General features: G+C 44.5%; 3 protein-coding genes across 4 annotated transcripts in view; 2 read left to right on the top strand and 1 right to left on the bottom strand.

The window, feature by feature from the left end:
- zdhhc23b (zinc finger DHHC-type palmitoyltransferase 23b) lies at positions 1 to 6,712 on the top strand. Of its 2 annotated transcripts, none has more exons than XM_070985990.1 (6): positions 1 to 339; positions 2,417 to 2,571; positions 3,457 to 4,149; positions 4,588 to 4,755; positions 5,456 to 5,723; positions 6,126 to 6,712. In XM_070985990.1, exons 2-6 carry the CDS (start codon positions 2,435 to 2,437, stop codon positions 6,159 to 6,161), a joined length of 1,302 nt encoding a protein of 433 aa, XP_070842091.1. In that variant the 5' UTR covers positions 1 to 339; positions 2,417 to 2,434; the 3' UTR covers positions 6,162 to 6,712. The 2 variants fall into 2 exon arrangements, with proteins under 2 accessions (XP_070842091.1, XP_070842092.1); XM_070985991.1 differs by having other exon boundaries at positions 4,675 to 4,755; positions 6,126 to 6,295.
- ccdc191 (coiled-coil domain containing 191) lies at positions 6,702 to 18,955 on the bottom strand. Its single transcript, XM_070985989.1, has 17 exons — positions 17,975 to 18,955; positions 17,281 to 17,319; positions 16,942 to 17,077; positions 16,666 to 16,818; positions 15,881 to 16,059; positions 15,518 to 15,741; positions 14,034 to 14,187; positions 13,649 to 13,839; positions 13,222 to 13,471; positions 12,175 to 12,596; positions 10,307 to 10,398; positions 9,943 to 10,025; positions 9,742 to 9,843; positions 9,437 to 9,580; positions 8,013 to 8,165; positions 7,499 to 7,653; positions 6,702 to 6,940 (listed from the first exon to the last, which is right to left on the bottom strand). Exons 1-17 carry the CDS (start codon positions 18,050 to 18,052, stop codon positions 6,799 to 6,801), a joined length of 2,697 nt encoding a protein of 898 aa, XP_070842090.1. The 5' UTR covers positions 18,053 to 18,955; the 3' UTR covers positions 6,702 to 6,798.
- Positions 18,499 to 26,598, top strand: part of qtrt2 (queuine tRNA-ribosyltransferase accessory subunit 2) — a 10,948-nt gene continuing 2,848 nt past the window's right edge. The window contains exons 1-7 of the mRNA XM_070985992.1: positions 18,499 to 18,552; positions 18,869 to 19,075; positions 19,156 to 19,211; positions 20,901 to 20,977; positions 21,491 to 21,700; positions 22,642 to 22,841; positions 24,299 to 24,450. Of these exons, the coding sequence (XP_070842093.1) occupies positions 18,873 to 19,075; positions 19,156 to 19,211; positions 20,901 to 20,977; positions 21,491 to 21,700; positions 22,642 to 22,841; positions 24,299 to 24,450 (898 nt within the window). The 5' untranslated portion in view covers positions 18,499 to 18,552; positions 18,869 to 18,872. The remainder of the gene's footprint in view (positions 18,553 to 18,868; positions 19,076 to 19,155; positions 19,212 to 20,900; positions 20,978 to 21,490; positions 21,701 to 22,641; positions 22,842 to 24,298; positions 24,451 to 26,598) is intronic.

Raw genomic sequence — 26,598 nt, forward strand, 5'->3', positions numbered from 1 at the left:
AGGTGTGGGCATTTGAACGTGTCCTTGGCGGTCTTCACTTGACGTCAGGAGGGAAAACTGTCTACTCAGGTTGGGGGCTGAGCCACAGGACGTGTACCTCCACAGAACCTGGTAAAAACCCAACGACAAGACCCTTGTCGACTTGACACTTGAACCCAGACAGGTTTACCACCAGCCGCTGTGACCTAAGCGATTTCCTCGGCGCTAAATCGCTCCGTGAAACACCGGATACAACAGCCGTCCGCCGGAGAAAGACTTCCGTTGTGAAGCCTTGCGGAGGATCATCGTTGCCGTCGATATTTACTCGAAAGCATCGGCATGTAGAAGCTCAGTGTGCTGGTAGGGGACGGCTGTTTACCATTTGTTGTGTGTCTTTGGTGCTACGTGTGAGCTTTGTTTGACGCAGTGTATGACTGCCGCATCAGACGAACGACCTCCGGTGTTCAACGAAAGTGATCATTAACGGCAAATGTTCGAGAGCAAAACCTTATTTTTAGCTTAAAACAATTCAAACGAATTCTGCACGTGAAATACCAAGTGCCCGAAGAAAAGTTGCCAATTCAGCTGTATGCATTTATCAGCCTAAATAACTACTCCTGGAGGAGGTTAAGATTAGATTAGATAAGATAAGATACAACTTTATTGAGTCCAATTAAGTTGTCACAGACAGCAAGTATAAAAAGGCGTAGAAAAAAAGGGACAAAAATAAATATATACTAAATAGATGAGAAGATTGATGTCGCTTTCCTATGTAGGTTATCTGTTAAATATAGTGCTACAGCCCGCAGCTTATTAATAAACTTAGCAGTAAGTCTGGAAACAAGGGGGACTATTTTTTGGGAAGGTGTAGTTACTTCCTGGAGTCTTTGCTGGTTGCCTGGAAACCCCACAGCAACTTCAAGGCTCCAGGAAGTAACTGTTCCCGGCCAAGAAATAAAACAGCCCCGTAAAACCACAGCCCGTTTTGACTTTTTGACTCAGTTTGACTTTGTCCTTTTTGTGGATTTATGAAATGAACGTGTTAATCAGTGACCGTGCATTTTATTTTTTTTTTAAACAGCAGAGCTAGGCTAGCTGTTTCCTTCTGTTTCCAGTCTTTGTGCTAAGCTAAGCTAACAGTCTTCGGCTGTAGCTTTATATTTAATGGACAGATATTGGTGTCAGTCCTCTAATCTGACACAGCCAGAAGGTGACTGCAACTAATGATTTTTTTTCCTTATCGATTCATCTGCTAATAATTTGCTTGATCAAACGATTAACGGTTTTGTGAAATGGCTGAAAATAATTGAAAATGCCAGCATTGGCTTGAAACCTAAAGGTATTCGCTTTACTATCACATAAAGAAAAGCAGCAAATCCTCAGGATTTATGAGATGGAAGTAGCAGTTACCAAAACAGTTGTCAATTATTTTATCTTACCACTAATCGATCACAACTAAGCATTTGATCGCTCAGGAACACATCCTTATCATTACTTCCACTTAAAAAAGGCATCAGTCATAAACAGCTACAGCCATCCTGTGTTACATTTTACAAGCTTTAATGTCCTGCAGCCAATGCAAGTCAGAGGTCCAGCTTGCCACAAAAAAATCCCTGTGTTACAACAGGACATAAAACTGCTGAGCACCACCGTCACACTGTGAATCCTTGCAGCGGTGTTAGTTTTTTCTTTTCTTTTTGTCAGGGAGCAGATGTGGCAGTTGGTGTTCCTCCACACCCATTAATCAGTACATGAAGCCCAATCTGTCTCCTCTTTAGTCCCTTACAGACTTTTCTCCAAGGCTGCCTGGAAGGATTCACCAATTAGATGTTGGGCAACCTCTCCTGACCCTGACGTCCTCTTTACCATTGATAGTTTGATCAGTGGCTAATGATAACAACACACCATCTCATCCTTTGATTTATTGCTAATCAGACCAACAGAGCCAGATCTCATGCCCCAAGAGAGGTTTAACTAAGGATTTATCCCACTTAGCAGTTCACTCGGGTATCTGCACTCTTGTGTTCTGTGAAGGAGGGGATACCGGAGACCTGCGATTGTTATGAATGCTGCCATTGCCTCACCTCAGCCCAAATCCATCTGTGCAGTCTGAATGAGCCAGCGGGCTGCAGTGGTGGGACCATTTAGTGGCTGTAAATCATGAAAGGATGACAGATGTGTGACAGATGTGGTGATAGGAGGGGAATGGGTGGGGTCAAATGAACAGGGTCTGCTTTGCAGTGTTATGTGGTCAAAATCTGGAACAGTTCCACCATCTAAAACAAATGCCAATAGCTGGTAAGCTGCTGTTTGCAAAGGGTGTTTCAGTGAAGTGAGCTCTTCGTTGTATTTACAGTCCTTCACTTCTCTTATCTGCCACTTTTCTTGTCTCTGAACTGAAATAATGGTGCTAACACAGGTTTTAATCATCTGATAGGCTGTAAGGCTGTCCGTCATGAAGAAGCGAGCCACCAAGGTGCTGCAGGAGGAGGAGATCTTGTGCTGCTGCGAGTATGTGAACAGACTCGGAGAGCGCAGCCATGTAGCAGCTTGCTGCTGTGACTGCGAGGACCTGGATGACACCTGTGACAGGTGAGAGACATCAAATTGAACTCTGGGGCTCCAACTAATGATTATTTGAAATGACAATTGATCTGTTTATTATTTAGTGAAATGATTAAGTTGAAGTCTGTAAAATGTCAGAAAACAGTGAAAAAATGCCCATTACAAGTTCATGGAGTGTTAAGTGGCATCTTCAATTCAATCCTCTAGATATTCAATTCACAGTTATATTAAACAGCAGGAGACTGGAAATCCTTCTGTGTGAGAAGCTGGAACCAGCAAATTTTGTACATTCATGGTCCCCAGAGGATGAATCCTACTTACTGATTCTCAGACTTTTCCTCCAGCACCAATGGCAGGTTGCCCAGAGACATTCGTGTCACCCTCAGGATGAATTATAATAACTTTGATCATCCTGTGACTTTTATATGTCATATGTTATGACCAAATACCTGCAAAACTAATGACATTTCCATCCGCCTCAGCTTCAATTTAGGTGTTAATTAGCAAATGTTAGCATAGTAACATCTGCATGCCAGCATTGTCATAATGTTAGCATTTAGCTCAAAGCACCACTGTGGCGGAGCACAGCCTCACAGAGCTGCCAACATGGCTGACTAAGAGTCTTCTTGTTTGATCATTTACTTTGATTGACACATAAATGAGAAGTGTTTTTGATTAATTTCCTGTGAATCAACTACTGACTAATTGTTTCAGCACGAACACCGTCCACACAAACTAGACCTGGAACAAGTAGTCGCTGAATTCTTCAGTTTCAGAAATCTGTTTCTTAATTTCACATCATTACAAAATTAACGTATAGGGGTTGTTTTTGGTGTTGTTTTTTGATGAAAGTAAGAAATGTATTTATTTATAGTATTTGTTTCAGTGTACTTTTTTTCAATCTTTTGTCAGGTTTCTGAAGAGGGAGCCTCAGAAACCTGAATATTTGTCACAGCTGAGTGAAGTTTTGGCAGACCGGATTCGTGTGCCCTGGTTTTGGGGTGGCGCCCGAAAAGTGGACCTGTCCGTCATCCCTCCTCTTGTTCTCCTTCCTGTCCTGCTGCACCTCGCTGCTCTCCACTTCCTGCTCGGCATGGTGGTTCTGACGGCTCTGCCCGGCCTGGTGCTGTGGTACTACTATTTCACCCATCGTAAGAAAGGACGGACGCTCTTCTTCCTCAGCCTGGCGCTCTTCTCCCTGGGGTACATGTACTACTTGTTCATTACGGAGGTGCTTCCCAGCGGGGATGTTGGCCTGGTCCAGGTAGCCATGGTAACTGCTGGGGTCATACTCACCCTGGTAGCCCTTGGTCTCACCAAGAGAGAACCTGGCATTGTGCGGCCAAACCAAGAGTCCGTCCACAGCACGGTGACATATTACAGCCCTCTGCCAGACAGAGACCCCGCCCTCAACGGGGGGAGGCAGGATGTGACGATGACAGTAGCCAACCGGGCGGGGTCATCGGAGCAGGTGGAGTCATCGGAGCTGAAGGAAAGTAGCCGAAGGAACTGGTGTCCGGTGTGCAGGGTGGTGCGGCCCCCCAGGGCGGGACATTGTCGGATCTGTGGTGTCTGCGTGCTGCGTCTCGACCACCACTGTGTCTGGTGGGTTCCATTAAAATGCCTCTCACTCGGCCTGTCATCACCGTTTCCTCCACTTTGTCTCACATCTGAAACACTGAAGTTGTCTTGTTTGCCATCTGCCTGTCTTTTCTACACAAACTATTCAATAAATCTAAAAAAAACTACCCTTTTCATTTTCAAAACAGTGCCCTTAAGTGACTGTCTTTCTTTCCAGGATATGATTGTTTGTCCTGTTCACACCTGCTGTGACTTTATTGGCCATATTGTGTCCAATTAACATCACACTCATCTTAATTACAGCTACAAGTTCCTCGCAATCATCCACTCCTGCACTTCTATGTGTGGTCCTGCATGTGTGTAGTGTGGTGTAACCCTGGGGTCTCAGTACAATGTTTTGTCTGCCTGTGTGTGTGTGTGTACTTGTGTGTTCGTGCGTCCCCTCCGTTGGTGCCCTGGTAGGATAAACAGCTGTGTGGGACAGGCCAATCACCGCAGCTTCCTGCTCACACTCATCCTCTTCCTCTTGACGTCCCTGTACGGGATCAGCCTGGTGCTTCAGAGCGTGTGTCCGAAACAACACCTCTTCACCGCCCTGCTCTACTGCCCGGGGGTCTACGACCAGTACAGGTACTGAAAACAAAGTTCCTTCTGTTGTAGAAATGTATACAACTGCTGCAAATGTAAAATGGCCATTGCTTGGTTGCTTGTTGTAATTAATATCAGAATGCATTATTAGGAATGTGAAGACCATCTCTAATTTGGAAACAGGAAATGGCAGATGGCCTTTTAGCAGCGATTCAGAGCAAAGTTGTCTTCTTGTCACTGAGGCTTTTTGGCATTTTTCCCAGAATTTCTGATTAAATGACTAAAAGAGTTTGTGTGATGGACATTATGCTGTAGCGTTGAATCAGTTTCACAGAGTGTTTTCTGTCAAGCTGTCGGAGAAAGGCTCGGGCTTGGCTCAGAGCAATGAGAGAATAGATGTAAGATAGTTTCAATGATCTGCTCTGGCTCCACTGTAGGCATCACACACTTAAAATAGACTTGAAGAACAACTTTCTGAACGCCAGACTACTGAACACACAAGTGCAATCTGTCCACTGACATCTTTCAAACTGGTCACAGTAATATTATGTACACATAAAAGCAGTTTTATATTTAAATACTGATAAATTCTTCTGGTTTTCATTCAGTGATGAGCATGTTTTACACCTCCAGGCTTACTGATAATACATATGAACAATTTTAACCATGCAAGCGCTTCCTATTTGTTACACGCTGCTGGTGCTGTGTCGTTTTCCCATATTTCTCATTGTCTGTGTTCCAGCACTGCGCTCTGCTTCACCTGCGCGTGGTACAGCAGCATCGTGACCGGTGGGCTGTTACACCTGCTGGTGGTGCAGGTGATCAACATCAGCTACAACGTGACCGAGCGTGAGGCGCGTGTCGCCCTGCGAGACAAAACAGCTCGCAGCGCCTACTGGGGACTCGTGGTGGACACCGGCGTCTACTCTCGAGGTTTTCGTGGCAACTGGGCAGAGTTCATGACCATGGGAGAAAAGCTGAATCCTCCCTTCCCTGCCCCAACTGACCTGGTATGAGGGACTGTTACACAATCATGAGTTTAAAAGAAGTAGCAGCTTACGGCTGCTGTTCTGTGTATGTCCACTGGATGGCAGCAATGCTCCTTTCACTCTGACTTTATTGGCCATCTTCTGCTTGGCAGGAAACCTAGTAGCTGCTAGGACTGATGTCACGGGGTTACTGCAGCTATTGAGTTGCCACCTGAGTTGCTCTGACTTTGACATATAGCAATAACAACTACAGGCTCAATAAGATAACATTAATGTCCCTGACAACTGGCATCATCGCTATGCAGCTTCATCCCCTCACTGACCTTTAATCTCCTTCCACTGCTGCCTCATTCCACAGTTTCCTTCACTCTGGCTGTCTTCTCTGGACTTGAACATTGCCTTTATGTCTCCTCTACATTCTAGTGCCTTGCTGGGAGTCGGCATACAAGAAAAATGTGACAATGAGTAATCTGTCGATTCTCGTAGGGACATTTTGTCTGAGCACAGCAGCAGCAACAGGGTGACGCCCCTGGAGGTGTTCAGGCCTGCAAAAAGCAGTGGGCTGAACATCATTTCAAGGATGGTCTCTCTGCCTACACACACACTACGCCTGCTTTATCCCCCACGAACATTCATCTGCAGTGTTGACCTTGTGAAATGTGTTGTGGATATTTATCACAGATAAATGTAACGTCTCAGCACAAGCCACATATTCAGGCTACTTAAAGCGCGTCATTGCTTTAAACACAATGAATGATTGGTTAGGTAGGAACATACGAGTAGTTTATTTTCAAACTGACTCCTGAATTGAACAGCTCTGGAAATATGAAGATAAAGCAAATAAATCAGTCCACAATAATGTTAACTTGAGAGGTTTTCAGTGCTTTCTACTCCAGCTGCTTCTATTAGTCCTCAAACGGATTGAAAGCTTTTTTTTGTGGTATCCAGTTATGTGTTTGTATGAAATACATTTTACTTATTTATTATATTAAATGAATGTGAGAAATGTGCGTGTGTCCTCTCCAGAGTTATTGAGATGTTTGTGTGTCGTCTGTATGGGAACGCGGTGACCGTTTCTCACAGAGGCTGCGCCATATTACAGCGGACAGGAGAGGAAATCAGGCAGAACCTCGGCCACTTTCCGCCCCAGCTTCTCCCGCCGCTCTTCCTTCTCTCTTTCCCTGCGCAGCAGAGACGGAAGCTTCCCCCAAGCCAGGAAGCATCGCCGCAGCACCCGTCTGAAGAGCAGGCAGATGGAGGGACAGACGGAAACAGAGCAAGTGAGCGATAAGAAAGTGAATTACAGGGACCTGTGGGTTGACAACACCTAATGAGTTTTCACATGACGCTGCTGGGGGAGCATTGAGGATGGCAGCTGGGCAGCCGGTGGGAATTGTCCTGCAGGCTGTGGTCATTTAGCTGACACCTACTGAGAAGCTGCAGTTTCTTAACACTTTCTGGCAGTGACATCATTAAGTTAGACCCGCTACAGAAATCATTCATTTTGGCCACTATGGGAAATGTGTGTTGATTAATTTGACATTTACATTTTGTAGGAAACAATTTTGCAAAACTATTTAGATGCAAATGAGAAAAGTCTTTAAGAGTCCCCAAACTAACAGTCTGGTCTGTCGGCCCATCACATATCCACAGTGCGGATCCCCCTTACACTGGATTGCCATTTTGTCCCGACATTCATGTGCCCCATCAGGCTGAATTGTTATTACAGACGATCCCCTGACTTTTCATCTACTGCCACCAGGTCAGCATGTACAGGGAACATACTCATAGCAGACCTGTCATTGTGCTCCTGAGCCAGCTCCTGACAGTCCCACTCCAGCAGCCTCTCCTGGCTCACGTGGTCCAGCAGTCCCAGCAGAAACCTCCTCAGAGTGCGAGTGCGATAGAAACGCTCTGCTCTCTCCTCTTGAATCATCCGCCAGTCCTTCAGCTGAGGTGGGAACATTTTAAAAGTGTATCACTGACGGACAAACTGACTTCAGTAAAACAAACGATTCATGTTGCTTTGAATGTTGCTGTGAAAAGCTGCTTGTTGGCATTCAGCCCATCTTTTAGCTGTAAAATCCAAAACAAAATGCCACGTGCAAGTTTCGAGTTAAAGAAGAAAAGAAGCAGAAAATGGTCTAAACTTTTTTTCACCTTAAGACCGGGCACCTTAAACATAATTGGGTTCAGGCAGAAGAGGAGATTAGGAAAAGGTGTTGCCATAAGTCACTGGCAAAAGATGGGGACACTGCAATTATGATTAACTGTGTGTGTGTGCATGTGCGTGCGTGTGCGTATACACACTCTTTTCCAGCAGCTTAAGCTCCTCCGAAGCAAAAAGTGCTGGTACAGTTGGTCCGCAGAATCCTCTCTGTCAAGCGCGGACTCTCTTGCTGATTGCTGCCAGCCTAGTGTGCACCGCCTCAGGAGGAAGAGATTGTGGTGGCTCTCGGCCAGCTGGCGGACATTGAAAAGAAAAGCGGCGACGTGCGCCGATGAATGCATCCGAAATCAATCGTATGTGCCAGGTTGAAACAATGGAGCGGTGTCAAAAGATGAAGCGCCTGTCTTCAGCTGAAACTCAAAGAGGATTTGTACGTATCAAGCTGTGAAACATGTACGCACAAGAGTTTTTGTGTGATTCTGTGCAAAGGCAGGAACATTTTGAACATCAAGTGACACCGTCAAGGCAAAGCGGCGATAAAATTGTGCCGCATGCTTTTGTTGTCGGGTGGTGGGTGGAGGCTATGTGTCCTCTGCTTCTGAGTTTGCTTCTGATTTTTACCAGAACAGTTCTGCTCATTGCTCGTAATTATCAGTCTATTAAATGTGTTCGATCGGGCTGCCTGTGGATACGCAGCATGTGGTTTGTGGTACTTTGCAATAACAATAATTTATATTGCACTTCCAAAAATCAAAGTAGTGAAAGTGGGAAAAAAAAAAAACCAAAACGGGACCAGTGGACAAATATCAATAAAATGGATGATGGACAGAGATAAATCATCCCGGCAAAAGGGAAAATAAATACAGAATACATAAAATAAAGCATAAATAACTGTCAGCTGAGGCTAAAAGGAGAAACAGAACAAGAACCAAAGATTGTACTTATGACAATATTAAGAAATTATTAAAATTATTATTGGTTAAAAGGCTTTTCTCCTGTTTTGAATGTGTCTTATCTTTTCCTACTTCTTCAGTCACATTTCTAATTTTCCTCAGATGGAACAGAAATAACTAAAGAAGCTTCTTTGTATGAGAAATTCAGGAAAGCTTCTGTCCACCCGGCGGTCCGCGAGCCGTAAAAAAACACGCAGCCGCTTGTGGAGATTTGAATTGCAAAATGCCTCTAACAGACACACATTACCTTTGCCATTGCCACATGAAGTGACTGCCTCCAAGCCAGATAGCAAGGACTGAATGTGCTCTTCTTAACATTCAAGTGTGTGACCAGTTCTATTATTCAAATCCGGCCTGTACCAGGACTTGGATTTACCCTTGAAGGTCACAATTCTTGCTTTTTACTTATTGTAATGCTGTTGTAGGAGCATGTGTGATGATGAAAAGCCTGAAGCGCTGCACAGCTTCCTGTTCAAATAGCACTTTTTTTTTTAGTACGCTATTAAAAGTTAAATCCAGACTCAAGACCACCTCCTGGGCTCCTAAGATGTGGAGCTGGCGGGCTGAGGGCAGGCTGAAAACACTCTGTATGCGGCTGACAGGTGATTTACCTGCGTGTTGGCCTGTCTGAGCTGAATGAGGCGTTTCCATGGCGCCAGGCCTCGTCGTAACACCAGGTTCATGTGGTAGTGTTGACGAGCCAGCTTCACGAGCTCCTGCTGCCTTTTCAGCTGCCTCTGTCTTTCCTCTTCCCTCTGCACACACACCACAAGTGACATTATTTTAATATTCTGCAAAGTGTCACCAGGGTACAGTCCTGCTGCATGTCGCTCGCTGTTACTCACGGGAGACGATCGCCTGATGCATTCTGACTCATGTCTTCGTGAACATCCATTAAATATGAAACACATCTCACCTCTCTTTCCTGCCGTTTCTCCTCCTTCTTCTTTTCTGCTGCTCTGCGCTTCTCCTCCTCCGCCTCCCTCTGCCTCTGCTCCTCGGCAGCTCTCATCGCCGCCTGAAAAGTTGCATTTTTGATTGTTTCAGACAATTACAAGGCGCTGCTTATCCCACAAAACGGCGTGCTGGTCCGGAAAAAAACTCCTTGATCTCTCACCAGTTTTTCCTCTTCCTTCTTTCTCTTGAGTTCTTCAATTTCCTTCTTCCGCTCGGCGCGTTGATGTGCGCGGGCCTCCATGGCTTCAGAGGGAGGAAGAGGAGACTCAGGGGGTGTATATGTGGATGTTTGTCTGTGCTTCACATTCTGAACACATAACCATTCAGGTATGAAAGCTACTGTTGTAGAACTACAGATCTGTAGGCGAAAATTAAATCTCCATATGTATGACTCAGGGTCAGGGCAATTCTCTTGACAACCCAGCTACAGCATCCTGTCGCCATATGTTTGGAAGAAGATATGAACCTGTTCGGTATGTGTATATGGATATGTAAATAAACGCTTGCCGAACTTGGAGACTGACCCGTGATGATTGGATGGGGGGATGTCTGGCGTGTGACCGCCTTCCTCTGAGGTGCACAGACACTGTCAGCATCTCCAGCGACTCTCAGTGCCCTGCAACAGTAACAATCACAGCCAGAGGCACCGACACACAGTCACAGCTCTGCTGCATTCACATCTTCCTGTATATTATCTGCCACATTTCATTTAGACAGGTGTCGACTTAAGGCCGGCATAAATCTGGAATAGTTTTCTGGAAAAGACTTTCTGTTGTGTTGTTGTTCAAGGTTGTACAGACTTCTTGGAAAGCCTATTTCATCTGTAATTACATAAATATAGAATCATATGAGGCCTGGATGCACGAAATATTAACTTTTGCACAACCTTCTGCTCCTCTGTCCTCTCTAAGCCTCAAAATCCTTCTTCGGCTGATCTGTTTCTTTGTATCTGCTCCCATGAGATTTGTATTTAATACAGCAAGCTATTAACAGATAATGACTTTTACCCCAACTCAGCTCAGTGTAGCTCCTGCAAACAAAGTGTGTGCACTGTTCTAGACGTTAGATTAAAAGGGCATTTCTTTAGACGTCCTTCATGATTAGTCAGAGGTGTACACAGATAATGACCTGTCAGCTTCTTCTGCCATTAGTCTGCACTGCAGAGAGAGAGGTTAGCAAAACTAAGTGATTAGCATAATCTAAAGACCGTTTGCAGAGCTCTGTTTGTCTTACTTAAATGTGCTGACACGAGGGTTCAGTGAGAGGGTTGAACAGGAGGCCAGGCTGCATACACATATACAGTGTTGCAGCTAATCACCATTAACATCACAAAACGTTTATACTCCCTCATATTCCTATGCTAATTCCTAAGATTTTCACATTATTTGGTCATTTCTATACTATCTTTGCTATGAGGCCGTGATAAATGATCTCACACTAATTATTTCAGAGAAACAGTAAACCTGCTGTTCAAGGATCCACATCCAGACCAGTTTTAAATGGTTTTATATAACGTGGCGTACTGTTTAACATGAACGTTTTGAATAATCTTCAGTGAATGGTGATCTTTGACCTGAGCTCAATAAAATGATCAGAGCTGCAACGATTAGCCGATTAATCAATCAAAAAATTAATCACCTACTATTTTGATAAGCGATTAATAATTTCATTCATTTTTCAAGAAAAAATATTGAACGTTTGCTGGCAGGACTTTCCACTTTTCTTTGTAATTTATGATAGTAAATGTATAGTCTCTGGGTTTTGGACAGTTGGTTGGACAAAAGCAATCTGTCACTTTGGCCTCTGGGACACTGTGATGAGCATTTTTTGACATTTCACACACTCGTGATTAACTGTGGAAATAATCAGCAGATTAATCCAGAATGAAAATAATCGTTAATTGAAGTCATCCTTTATGAAAACATTAATAAACTGTAATCAGTGGCTTTAATTAACACTTAAGAAGTCATTTATTGATGCCGAATAAACCAGTTTATAAACCATTATCAGGGGCACTTTTTGGGTTGCCAGCCTGTGACCAATTTGGCTTTTGAAGTCTTCTGGAAAAGTGCTGCAGGACATCTGGACACCTGTTTATTAACTATTTATTCTTTATAACTGCAGGCTGCATGGATTATTGTGCAAACCCTAAATTAACCACTTATTACATTTATGACTGCAGATGACTTAAAAAACCTTTTGTTGATGAGAGTGAAACTACCATGACCCTGACACCTTTATTAACATGTAGAAATACCCTTAATTAATAACTTATGAACATTTATCAATTATTTGATAATACCTTAATGGCTTATTAGAATATGGGAAAGAGATTTTCTCACAAACTTCCAAACCAAAAGCTGAGTTTGACATTCTGTGACAGCGAGCCTACCTCTGCTCTGTGGGCTCAAACTTGTGGCTCTTTGGTCTCGAGCCTCTCAGCGCTGACAGCTGGGTGAGCTGTGCGGTTTTCTCCATTTCCAGCTCCAAGTCCATCATGCTCTGCTTCTCCCTCAGCTGTGCAATTTGCTCTTGCTGCTCCTTCAACAGCTTCCTCTGCTGCGTGATGATCTGCTGCTGGATGGCGTGCCTGTTCTCAAACCTGCTGCCCGGCGACGGCGCCCTTTTTGGACAGGTGAAGGCACCGCCCTCGCCTCTGTGCCGTGCCTCGTGGAGCTCAGCGGCGGTTGGCGCTGCATGGCGTCGGGTCACCTGCCATGGCTGAGTGGGCTGGGCCACAGTACCCACGGGGGTCTTGTTCTGATGTACTGCAGAGGCGTCTGGGGCTAAAGTTCCTGACCTGTGCTGATCTTTCTGCAGAGAACGAAACAGATATGAAGACTGTATCATGTATGAATAAAATCAAACCTGCCCTCAGGTCTAGGTCTACAAAAAGCTTAAGGGGGATAACATATAGTGTCAAGCGCCTGAATCTACTGACCTCCAGGAATCCTCATATGTGAGCAGCAGGGGCCTGATGGCGAGTATGGCCTCTTTACTGACCCCTCCACCATGAACTCCTGCATCTTCCTCTCCTGTTCTGTTTCCTCTGTCCCTTGAGCTCTGCTCCACTATCCTACAGCTCTTACTTCTCTCTACCATTCTTTCCATCTGTTCTATACCTTCCCATTCTCTATATTTACACCTCTGCTTCGTTCCCGCTCTCACACTCTCCGGAGTTGTGAATATTTCAGCAGAAAAAGTTTTCTCCCTGGCAGAGAGGGGTTCAGGTCATCCCGTGAGAAGAGGTGATTTGGGAAATTAAAGTTTTATTCAGTTTCGGGCCAAACTTACTGGTTGCCTCAGTGTGGAGGCCTTTGGTGTCACCTGTCAAGGATAGGGCTGATGTTCTGGTCGGCTCAAACAAAGAGACTTAACATTTGAATGAATCCTCGAGCACTGTTGCTGCAGACGTGAGGATTTGTGAGTGACCTCTCACCTTCTCCTTGGCCTCTGGTTGGTTAGATTCCTCAGGTGGGGCCGTTGCGGGCTGATCAGGTGGGGTTTCCGAGGCCTTGAATTTGCCTGTTGAAGCAGCGTTGATTAAGGCAGCCATCTTGCGCCGGGTCTCCTGCTGCTGGGCCAAAAGCCCTCGTTGTTCCCTCTCCATCCGACACCTTATCTGCCACTCGTTCAGACATCGCCATAGCAGACGGCGTCGGTCACTCTCCACGGCCAGCTGCCATTGTCTGGAGGAGGTAACAGACAGGATCTTATTTTTAACCCTCAATTACTGCTTGGTCACGATATAAATCAATGAGACATACTGTCATAAGAAATAGTCTAGTTTTGAAAATAGGTAATTATTTCTATTGTGTCATTTGACACAACGGGACCCTTTAACCTTGTTTCTTTTTGGTTCTCGCCTGTTCTCAGCTCGTAGCTCCTGCTCTGTTCTCGCCACCTCTCGCTGCCGTTGTTCTGCCCACACCACTGCCCGCCATGCTCGCCAGGCTCTCAGCTGCCTCTTCCAGTCACAGAGGGCCATGGCCTTACCCAAACGCAGCCTTCGGTCCAACACCACTGAATACCATCCAGAGAAATGCCTCTGCAGACACTAGAACGTGCACACAAATGCATGCAATCATGCACAGCCACAAACTTTTCTGGACACACACACACACACACACACACACACACACACACACACACACACACACACACACACACACACACACACACACACACACACACACACACACACACACACACACACACACACACACACACACACAGAGTGCATGTACCAACCTTGAGATTACGCATATGAATCTTGGTTTGCATTTTCTGTTCTTTACACAGCTGCTCTGTTTCCTGCTGCTGCTGCTGCTGCTGTTTTGTGGGAAGTGGAGGAGCTGACTGGAGGCTCCTGGCTGCCCTCTGCCCTCCCACTCGTTCCTTTCCCCTGTGGAATAAACACACACATCACACTTGGTCTACCAAGACTACATATTGCAGAATTGCAGTCATCCTGAAAAGAAAATAATAAGAGGTCTAATATAGAAAGCAATCACATGAAACAAATAAAACACTCATACTAAGAAACACATTTTTTCCATAACTGTGCCTCATATGTCCTTGAATTGATTCAACTGTTTTTTTCTTGCTTACCTCATCCAATGTTGTATTACTGATATTGTCTTTGAGATTTTCAGAACTTAAAAATCTTTTTATGACCTGACAATAATAATAATAAAAAAATGCCCTGAGAAATACAAACATTAAACATTTTAGCTATGCTAGCAGCATATGGTTCTATGGATGGAAATGTCCAGACTGAAATATGTCAACAGCTTTTGGATGGATTACCATGAAGTTTTTAATGTTCCCCAGATGATGAATCCTACTGATCCCCTGACTTGCCCTCTGACACCACCTTGAGGTTTTGGTCGTGGTTTTGAGTGGAATCTTTAATTAATGTCCAGTTTATTTGTCGAACACTTTGGTTTGTGACAAAATACCTACAAATTTAAAGGACCAGTGTTTAAGATTTAGTGGCATCTAGTGGTGAAGTTGTAAATTGCAACCAACTGAATACCCTTCACCTCACCCTGACCTTACCAAGTGTGCAGGAGATCTTTGAAACATTCCTATCAGACTCATTAGTAGTTGGTATTCAGTGCTAAATAGCAAATGCTGGCATGCTAACATGCTAAAATGAGATGGTTGTCAAGGCAAACATTATACCTGCTACTCTGTTGTTAGCATGACTGCTGACATTTAGTCCCCAGTATAATATGTTCGTGTCAGTTTGTGTTGCAGTTCACCGCCACTTTATTTAAAAACATCCCACATATTCCACTCTATCTGAATCTTTATTCCACCTCCTCCATTATTTCTCCTTGACGTGCTGAAATTATTTTCCGCTCATTCTTCTCACATCTACACTGTATAATTATTATGATTCTTCACTGAAACGATATTAATTTAAGGGTCTCATTTAAATTTAAATTTCTGCATGATGACAACCGTTGATTGTTTTTACCAAAGGATGTTCATGAAGAAGGTTGCTTTAGGACACAGCAGTGCTAAAGAAAAGCCTTGACGACTACACACTTTGTGAAAGGTTACACAGCAGTCTCATTGTGCTGGCCAAGGCCTTACTTCTCTATTACTTCTGAATAGGTGACCATTCATCCGTTTAATCCACTACGGGAGGATGGAGCTGGCGAGATCACAATAAGAGGCTCATTTCAGATATATAGGCGATAACTTCAGCAGAGACGATACCATACCTCTGTCGAACCAGCTGTTCCAGGCCTCTTCTCTCCTCCATCTCACGTCGGAGTCTCACCATCTCTTGCTGCACTATCTCCTCCTGCCTCCGTGCCTCCTGCTTCTTCCTTGTCTCCTCCTCTCGCTCCCTCCGCTTCGCCTCCTCCCTGGCAGCCCGCAGAGCCTCCCTCTCTCTCTGTTGCCTCTGCCTCTCAGCCTCCCGCCGGGCCCTGTTCTCCCTCACCTTCAACACAATCAATAGTAATTAGTGTAATTGAGAACGCAACTTGGGTGCCCATTGTTGCAGTTGAGTAGTTCGTCCATCCGAGTGTTCACATTTGTTATGTAACTTGAGGAATTCGAGATGCACGTTGGTCACATACCTGCAGATGTCGTGCTTCCATTGTGACAATCGGGTCTCTGAACTTCCTCCTTGTTTGTCCGACGTCCAGCGCCAGTTCCTCCATCACCCCACAGTCCAACACGTCTCGCTCCATCAGATCTTGTAGGAAGCTGTTCACAGCGCTGTGCTCTTCCTCCTCAGCCAGGCAGTTGTACAGATCTAAGTATTGAAAAGATAAATATTGTATCACAGCTGAGGAGTTTGACTGTACCAGTGACTGCAAACATTTTATTCCATTAACTTGAAATCATTTGCACTTAAAATCACTGCTGACTGTTTTGCAAAGCGTTCAATAAGGTTTCAGATTAATTTCTTTCCCTTTAGGCAGCTACTGGTTTCAGTTCATTTCATTAGTGGGAAATCAATGTACTAGAACTCAATATTGGCTTGAGATATCTATTACAGTAAGGATTTAATGAAGTGTGAACATTATATATTATGTTTTCAACTCTATTGTAGTGCAGTTCGAAGAACTTGTGGAAACTCCAACATCAAAGATTTGTAAGTCACTTGTTGAAAACCAGTCATGCATTTGTGAGTTATTTTGTAAGAATATGAAAAAAGATATGGCATTTGGTTGCCTCTTGCATTCAAAGAAGAAAAAAGAACAACGAATAAAATGCTGCACTGCATCACAGCTGCATTACTACATGACAACTGTGACAAAAAGGAAGTTTCTACACTGGTACACTGGTCTTGATTAATTCAAATGACGAGCATCAGGTTAACTGTATAGGTAACACAGATTTCCTCGCTGTTTTGTACCATCAAAGTTGGTGTAGTTATCTGCGGCAGGCTGAGCACTAGCCAACCGAACAGGGCTTGGCCTCTCAGCAGAGCACATCAGGTCGTCTTCCTCCTCCATCTCCAGCTCCTGCCGCAACTTACAGCTCAGCCAATCACCAAGAAGAGCCTGAGCTGCAAGAAGGAACCAGACAAAGAATATCAGTATTTAGGCTGCTGCTGCACAGCCTCAACTATGTATTATATAGGTAACACTTCTCTAGAGACAGCTGTTCTTTTTTTCATGGGCTGACCTACCTTCACTGTAAGCTTCGTCGTGATCTCTTAGCTGGTCAGAGCTTTGCAGCTGTACAGCTTGGCTGTTGGTTCCCGAACGAGGTTTCTTGTGGAAGAAGACTTCAGATACGGCAAACTCCGAAGCCATCTCCACTCGCTGAGGGCGAGGAAACAGACAAAGCGTGTTTGATAATACTGAAAATGCTCATCAGCCCATGGTGACATCTTCACATTGCTTGTTTTGTCCACCAATAGCCCAAAACCCAAAGGAATTCAGTTTATAATGATGCGAAAACTTCCATCATGAAAATACACGTATACTGCATAATACAGCTGCACCAGCAGGTAAATTCTTCTCACCTTCCTCCACTGATCGACATCGCCATTCTTCACATGTACCTGTTCATGAAAGAAAAACAATTTTCAGCGGGAGCTGATACTGTTTGCAAGAGACACCACAGGGGCCATGAAAATACTGGTGTCATGGTCACCTATTCCTGCTTGAAAATGCCCAGCCAAGCATACAGACACCTTGAGCTTTGGGTGCATTGTGCAAATTGAGGGCTGAGCCAGTGGCTGATCTCTGAGGATTATTTCACAGGAAAGCTTTGCCACTGCCTTGAATCAGCAGATTACTTCCAAATCATTTTCCAGTCGTCCAAAAGCCTGTGCTTCACTTGCAGCGATTCTGCTATCTCTGTCTCTGCCAGCATGTGGGAATCTGAAAAAGCCCAACCGTATGACGTTTCCACACTGTCCCCTGACAGTGAATGCCATCAAATATAGTATTAATATGATGTGATGCTCCTTCATTCATAAATCCAATACAGACTTTTTTTTTTTCCTCTAGGGGGATTTTAGAATCCTTGGGAAAGGGTTGGAAAAGTGACAACTGACTGAAAAATTAAATGTTTTCTCTTTAGATAAGAGAATGTGTTGAGGTGAGCACCTTTAATCTATTATCCACAATAAACAGCCACACTTTGCTTCCTTTTGCCTCCAGACCCAGTTGTTATAGAAGCAGTCCACCTCTCAATGTAAAGAGAAAACTTACCTTTTCTTCAGATGTTTTACTCTTGGCCAGTCTCCTCCACCTAAACAGGTGAGGATTGTGACCCGGGAACGTCGTCATTTGACAAAGCCCTCTTTCACCAACAGCATACGTCAACTATTTCCAATTTATGTCAACAAAAGTGTTCGGGAGCCACTACGAAGACTTGTAGCAAAAAAAGCGAGACACGTACACATGACTATCACCGAGCTGGATCGCGTAGGATTATGGGTGATGTAGTAAATTAGCCATTATTCACGGCTAATTGTCACGTCAACAAAGCTTTTTAAGACTACGTGTCCCATAACACTTTCTCTGTAGTTCAGGCGTGTGTCTGGTAACCATAGCAACATTGTTCACGTCTCTAAATGAGCCAACATTGGTTAAAATGTAGTAAAACATAAAAGTCAAAGGGAAAAAAACAGCTAATGATGCTAATTTATGAGGTTTGTGTAAAGCACAACACAACAAATCGGTATTTACATCTAAATGTTTGGCACGGTAGTTGCGCGGCTGTTGATGACGGCATTTTCACGCGACTTGTAGTTCCTGTAGTTCCTGTGAGGCAGTGAGTTTTGTCGGTAAGCGAATTAAACATGCGTTTAATTTACAAACGTATATTATTCTAACCAGCACAACTGTAAATGCTTAGGTTTTCTTAACGTAAGTCATTTAAGAGCAGTGAACACCTAAACTCGACGAAAGCTTGCCTAAAGTACCACGTGAGCAGTAAGGCTAGTTAGCTGCGTGGCTAATTCACATGCTCTTCTGCTAACGTTAGCTAACAGGGATCACTGTCATTCAAACCCGCTGTGGTATTGAGGGGTGACAGGAGGTACAGTGCGCCAGTGTAGTTCACTGAATCTTTTTTTAAATCACATCGACTGCGGCTGGCAGCAGGATGAAGCTGGAGCTGTCCCGTGTGGTTCAGGGAGGAAGTCGGCTGGGTGTCTTGAGGGGGCTCGGCAGGACGGGACGGCACTCTCTGGAAGTCCCGGGGTGTCTGCTGTACACGCACTTTGGCACAGTGCCCCACCTCACCCAGGACACACTGCACACCCTGAGCAGCCTCCCCTCTGTCACTCAGGTCACCCTGTCCAACATGTAAGCTAAACTCATCACACTCTCACACACACAGTGAACTCCTTGAAGTCTAACGCCCATCACTTTTTTTTTTCCTCAAGAGCAGAGCACCAGGAAGTGTTGGAGGAATTTAAGAGTGGATTCAGGAAGTTTGCAGGTAACGCTACTCTTATTTACCCACCTGTCTTTTCCATCGTTTCGTCCTCCTCTCTCCTCCCTTAGTGCTGCTTATCTTCCAGAGAGTAATCAGGAGACAAAAGACAAAAGTGAAGAGGCAGACTATGCAGCATTGATTAGACATAAATTATGATGACACCCACTGCTATTCCAGACTTATTCAGTATTGATGAAAAGGTAATCCATCATCAGCTTTTTAACTGACAGAAGACTTCGTATCAACGGAGCAGAACTTTATTTACAGCCACCTAATAAAGGCACCAAACTAAGCAGGCACAGCGGTGTTTAAACTCTTGCATTTATGATACATGGTTGCAGTTGCTTTAACAGTAGTCCCTCAGTGCTGAAATGCTATTTTAAGCCAGCTTTTAATGTTGAGATTTCCATCTCGACCTTGAAAACAACAACAAAAAAAGTCTCACCATGAGGTTCAAAACCAGCAGCTGCTATTCTTTCAATGTCAAATTTAAAGCCAACATGGATGAGATGTCTGTAAAGCGTGTGTGTGATATAGAGGAAAGCTCAGAAATAGTGGCAGAGTGGACCATGTGCAGCATTTTTTCCAACATCTTATGTGTTTAGGAGAGAAAAATAGCATTGGTTTGGGGTCTGTGTTACAGATACATCAAATTGTGAACCTGGAAATGGAAAAAGCATTATTAAGAAATCCTTCAGCAGTTTGTGAATACGCCCACACATAGTTAGTTTTTTTAGTGTGTTTCTAAACGCCCACAGCTCTTTAAAGAGGTTGTGAGAGTAAACATCTCTCTGAAATTTGTCTTTTAACGTCCCCTTTAATCCCTTAATGGACTGCTCAGTATGTATGCTGAAATAGCATTTGAACTGTGCTCTGCTTACTCCTTGACTGAAGTAGCTTTGGCAGTCACTTAAACTACTGTCTGTCTCTCACTGTCAAAGCACAAAGTAAAATCTGATCTGAATCACACATGTCAAAGATTAGGAGGCTGCAGAGGAAGAAAGGGACTGTTGGTTGAACTGCTGCTGCTGTTGTGCTGCACACTGATTGTTATTCAGCCTTCATGATTTAAATAACAACCACATATGAAGAACCTCGGCCAGGCTCGGGATCCTGTGCTGCTGTGATTACTTGATTGATGTAAATGTCACACATGCATGATGCACTAATTCGCTGTGGAGATCTGGGGGTATGTGAACAATATCACCACTGGCGAAACTGGAAAGATGGAGCAAATTGCTTCTAAATATACAGTATGTTGAGTTCAGGATTGAAAAAAGCTGATTAGTTCCATGAGCCTGACTAAAAACTCGTGCTGTTCTGAGTAATATTTATATTAAAGCCCCAGAAAAGTGACCTGGCTCAGCTTTGCTGTACACCAGTAGCTGTGGTACTAAGCTTTACCTCGGGCGGACAAATTTGAAATTAGAAATGTAATCACTTCCTGTAAACTGCAGGGGATTACCACAGCGTTGTCTCCTAAGTCCCTTAAAGCAAGAGCAGTGATTAAATAATTAGAAATAATAACAGCTGCTATTGATCATTTCTTTTCTCGCCTTTAGTCAGCTGCAGCAGCTGGGTGTGCTGATAAGGCTGCACCTTGTTCCTCTCTCCAGACTCAGGCATCGTCTCGCTTTGTGCTCAGCCTTTTTCGCAATGTGAGGGACGCGCATTGATCTTTGTTGTGTGCAGGTCTTCATGATACTGTGTTGTACTGCTCGCTTCACGACCCTGCGACCCCCTGCCCGACTGGTTATACAACTAACAAGGTGAGATTAAGCTTCTGCTCAGAGGAACAGATCTACATGTTGGAAAACATGTTTATTCCCTTTAATGCTGAAAGTTAGACGAGAAGCTTGATACCTCTGTCATATCGGTGTGCCAAATATGTAGCCGGAGCCAGCAGCCTGTTATCTTAGCTTAGCATAAAGACTGGAAACAGCTAGCCAGGCTCTGTGATGTGATGATGATGTTATGTGTCTGACTATTTCTTGGACCAGGAGCAGTTGCCAGGCAACCAGTGGAGACTACAGCAAGTCACTGCTCAAGAAATACTCACACGAGCACTAACTCCCCATTAACAGTCTTTTTAAACTTAATTTTTGTCAATCCAGGAGCTTTAGAAGTGCTGGTAGGAGAGAGTCAAGCTCGTATTATCGATCTTCTCAACTAACTTTTGGGAAGAGAGTAAATGTCCCCAGAGTGCTGTCCTATTCCTTTTCAAGAGAGCACCATTAAAGCTTCTGTCTCCTCTTGAAATGTCCTCTCTGGGTTGTCATTAGACTGTGTCGGTGTGGGGCAGCGGTGGGCGGATTGAGCTGACGGTGGCCAAGTTCATGGCTCTCCAGAGGACCGTGCAGCCGGACTGGTACCAGAGCATGGCGGACGGAGAGACGTGGCAGAAGAACACCTCTCGCAAAAGGGTCCGAAAGTCGGTGGACCGGACTCTCGCCCACTTGGACGAGTGTCTGCTGGTGCACCAAAAATCACAGGTACACACACACGCAACCGGCGGTCTAAACACACATACAGACACAGCACTACTCACATTTGTGAATCAGTGCACATGGGACACGGATTGATGTTTGGCGTCTCTGTTGTCACAGCGGGCCGCTGTGCAGCTGTGCTACGGCTGGAAACACAGTGAGATTAGGAGGAATACATTATCAGTGGCTACATACATTATCAGTAGGTGTGTTAGTGCTTAGCATCGTGCATGGCTAATGAAGTCAGCTTTTTCTTTTTTTGTAAAAGCAGTGCAACGCTACCTCATTTCATGATAGAGAGGACAGAGTGAAGCTGATTTTTACACATATGACCATCATTCAGTTCTGCTTCAGAGGAGATCGTGTATTTTCTAAGTGTCTTGCTCTCGTCCTGGTTGTTGTGTAATTGAATTTGCAGGAAGTAGTTTGTTTGTTTTTTCGTCAGTTTGAAAGTGTCAAGAGATTTTGTGTCTTTTTTAAAACATTGTATGATGTTTGCATTTTACTGCCTGTACATCTTTTCGAAATTCTGTCTACTGTGTTGCCTGGCTGCAATTTCCCTCAGGACAATAAAGATTAAGTGTCGAACGATGATGGATAGCAAAGAGCCGAACAGAAGCGACTACATACTTCAGATGTTGACATCAACATTGTAGCTGCTTGATTGCTACCAAGCTCCGCTCCCCCACCCCCCGCTGCGTCTTTCCTCCTCATGATGTGCAGTCAACTTCATGTCAAGGCATGAAATTACAAATGGGCTCTGGCAAGAATACAATCCTTTTTTTTTTTCTCCACTTGAAGTTTTGACTTCATCTGTGCAGAACCGATCGGGCTCCATGTGTGGTTGGAAAATCTCTTTAATATCTTTGTTTTGTCAGGCTTCAGTCGGATTTTTTTCCTTCTGTCCATTTCTTTGCTGTTTAGTCACCAAACTGTGTCATTTCCAGGAGTTGGAGGGAGTGGAGGTCTTTGGGGTGGTGGAGGGAGGAGACATCCTGGAGGAGAGGGTGCGCTCAGCCAGGGAGACGGCCAAGAGGCCTGTGGCAGGATTCTGCCTGGACGGCCTCCAGACGGGGTCCATGGACCAGATCCTGAGGACCCAGCTCATCACTGCTGTGACCAAAGAGCTGCCTGAAGACAAACCCAGGTCAGCACTGACGTCAGCATGTGAGAAATGAATGTGCTTATATTGATTATAGTTGCAAGTTTTTCACCGCTAAACATAAACTCTTCTTCAGTGTTTAATTGAGTTAAAGTTTAGTAAAGTTAAATTCTTTGCAGCTGATACATAAAGTGATAAACCTTTCATTTGATTTCTTTATTTTAGTAAATTAACAAAGCAGTGCGGTTTAAAGTGCAGTGACTAATATCATCTGTGTGCAAAATGAAGGGAATCAGCATCTGAGTGGACCCAGTTGGATTCTGTTCAATCAGTTACTTATCGTGCTTGATTGATTACGAGTGAAAACCCAGCAGCTCCCCTTTCACACTCTGCCAGGAGTCATTATCTCCGCTCAACCTTAAAAGATAGGACAAGTATCAATAATTTAGCGTTGTCCGACACCTGCTCAAAATACAAAATGTATAATGTCAAACTTATTTAGCTTTGCATAATCTGACATGTGAGTAGTCGGTTGCTTTCTTCCACTTTGCTACTTGAATTAGAGCTGAAAGGAGTAGCTGTCAATGAAACAGTCAACTGTTTCATTTTTTTAAGCGACGCCACTGTCAATGTGATGATTTTCTGCTTTATGCCATTATAACTGGGATATCTTTGGGGTTCAGACTGCTGGACTATTGTCTGTCATTTTCTATAAACAAAACAATTTAATAATTGTAAAAAAACTGACAGATTAATTTATTGAAATTATTATTGGTTCCCTAAGCAGAATATTACATTAAGATCAAAACACTCAACCCACACAAAATTAAAACTTTGACCATCTAGACCATTTTAATTCAGTGGAAGGACTAATGTATATGAATAAATGGCTTCTTCTGAAGATACTAAAAGGCCCTGATGTCTCCAGCACAGACAGAGTAAAGTCCCATCTTTTAAAGGCACAGGGACACAGTTTGTCTCAAAGCTCTCCAAGTGACAGAAGCCTGTAGCCTTTCAGAGGCTTTTAACTGGAGGTCTCTGATGAGCGCTCCTCGGCTGGAGGTGATGGAGGAGCTCTGGCATTGACTGGCAGGGCCTGTGAGGAGCAGCACTCAGTCCAGGAGCTTCACTAAGTCTGCTTGTGAACAGGCTCGTCTCCAGTACGGTGGGACGCCGTCCCTGCTGGTAGTTCTGGCTGTTAGGAGAAGCTGCTTCCTACTGGAAAGTGGAGTGGAGTCATTATCAAATGCTAAATTGGGCTTGTCCTTGACGCCTGCAGGCAGAGAGTGAGAGGGAGCCAGTTAACTGAAAGCCCAGCGAACGCACACACACGAGGGTGCACATGTTGGATGGGAGAGCAGTGCTGCTGGTGCTGTTCAGCAGTAATATGTTGTAAACATTTGTGTGTGTGTGTGTGTGTTTCATTAGTATCATTTTGTTTCAGTTTTAATTCAGCGTTCTGCTTCCCGCTGCTCTTGTGTGTGTTGGCGCGTGACTCTCAGACTGCTGCAGGGCGTAGGACGACCCGATGAGGTGCTGGCGGGCGTGGAGGCCGGCGTGGACCTGTTCGAGAGTTTCTTCCCCTTCCAGGTGACGGAGCGAGGCTGCGCTCTGTGCTTCAGCTTTGACATCTCCCCGGACCCGGAGCGCGCAGGTAGAGCGCCCCCTGCAGGTGTGGTGAATAGCTGAAGAAGATTCACTTCATTAATCACAACACAACACAACACAACACAACACAGCACAACATGCATATGCCATGCTTTGGTGAAATTATTTCTTCCACATTTAACCCATCCTGGAAGTCCTTCCTCTGCGACAGACCAGGAGCGGTGGGCTGCCAGCTGACAGCGGCGCCCGGGTCACCATTGGTCAGGTGGTGATCTTCTTGCATGTTTTTAGTGGGGCTTTTTTTTAAATGGAGGATACTCCAGGTGAACACCAGGAGAACATGCAAACTCCACACAGAAAGGCCTTCGGGCAGCAGGCACCGAAGGCATGGTGGAGGACACGCCCCCAGCGCCCCAGGCGGGAATCGATCCCGGGACCTTCTAGCTGTGAGGCAACAGTGTTGCCACTGTTCCACCGTGCCACCCAAGAATAGCTTTGTTCCACCTTTCTGATTTCAGATGACATCATTAAGAGGTTAAATCATTATCTGGGATGAAGCTAAACAAAGACTTGAAAGAAAATATAACATAAAATCAAATACTGATAAACGGTGCCCCATTAAGCCCATTAATAAGACAGCCTGTTTTATCCTTAGTGATGTTGTACTCCTCATTTTTGATCTGGTAACATGCATCGAACATGTCAGGAGATGTAGATCAAGCTTGTTAACGTTCAGCCGCTCTAACATTCCCTTTCAGTTGCATTGACCCCCACTCACTTCATACTGCTGAGGGACTCCCATGACAAATGCTTTGCTTCACACTCTGCAGGGCTCATACTTTCTGAGAGAACGGCTTCCTTGTTCTTCAGTGATTTATACAACTGTGTTTTTAGATGTGCAGCTTTTAAATCAAAGCACACAGAGGTTTAATTCTGGGTTTAAAAAAAGGGGGACAATTCAGGGAATGGATTAAATGAGACATTTTGGAATCTGGCAGCACTTCATCCTTTATTTTAATAATTCTGCTCTTGTCACAACAAATGACCTTTCAGGCAGAGCGACCTTGCCCAAAGCCACAAAATGACTTTAAAAGCAAGCGTGATGAAGGAAATTACCGCAAAAGGCTGGAAAACACTGCGCAGGCCAAGTGCAATATAGACGCCTGGAGCAAACTGACATGTCACAGTGTAATTGGGGAGTTTGGGTAGGGGGTCTGTCACACTAGATGCGTTTGGATGAGCATGAAATGTGATTGTCATGGGAACTGTGATTGCTTCTACCACAGTAGTTTTCTTAGCATCATTTGTGTGCATAAAAGAGATGTGGACAAATCAATGAGGAAATATATGTAGTCATAAAGCAGCGCTTTGATGTCGAGGATTAAAGAAGCCCGATAATCAGTCTTGCGGGCTTATGCTCGTTTCTATAGGAGGAGCATGAGACGCTGAGTTGAAAATGCTACAAATGTTCTTATACAAATGTGAAGGGGCATTGATCTCACAGCAGAGGGGCTGCACAGAGAATATACTCTGATTACAGCAGACTGAAATGGCTCAGTGCAAAGACCTTACAGAGAGGCTTCATCTGCTCCCAGTTTGGTGAGCAACAAGACGAAGTGTGACGGCCGTTTCAGCTGCTTGTCACACAATTAATAGAGTCTGTCTCCCTATGATGAGGGGCTTATTTCGCATTTAAGTCAGATTGAAATTATGAGCGTGTGCTTGTTCGTGTGTCTGGGGTGCATTTTCTAGCCCTGGATAGGTTGAAATAATTGGGTAAAAAATTCAGCAGATGAAGTGAAATCAATGTGTCTCATCGCAGCTCCAGTAAGGTAACGATTCAGTGTGTGTGTCCGTCGCTCTGATTGTTTCCCCAAGTGAGAAGTTAAAGAAGTGTTATGACAAGAGCTGTGGGGAGTGCACCGGCTTGACCCGCTGAGGACTTTGTCTTTCATTAAAAAAGTTAAATGTATCACAGACAGTGAAGTTTGGTGTCCGACAGCATCCAGTGTGAGACGGCACTAATCAATTCTGCACAGGGAGCGTAATGGAGTTCAGTGGAGGTGAGAGCATTAATGGTGTCAAACCTGAGGAAAAATTCTAATTCCCCTCTCAGCCAATTACAAGGCCCCATAGGGGGGCGGGGGAGGGCAGGCTTCAGCACCCTCACTTCCCAGTTATGGTCCTTTTTGAC

This window comes from Chaetodon trifascialis, chromosome 18 (genome assembly GCF_039877785.1).
Source record: "Chaetodon trifascialis isolate fChaTrf1 chromosome 18, fChaTrf1.hap1, whole genome shotgun sequence".
In the NCBI taxonomy this organism is placed as follows: Eukaryota; Metazoa; Chordata; class Actinopteri; order Chaetodontiformes; family Chaetodontidae; genus Chaetodon; species Chaetodon trifascialis.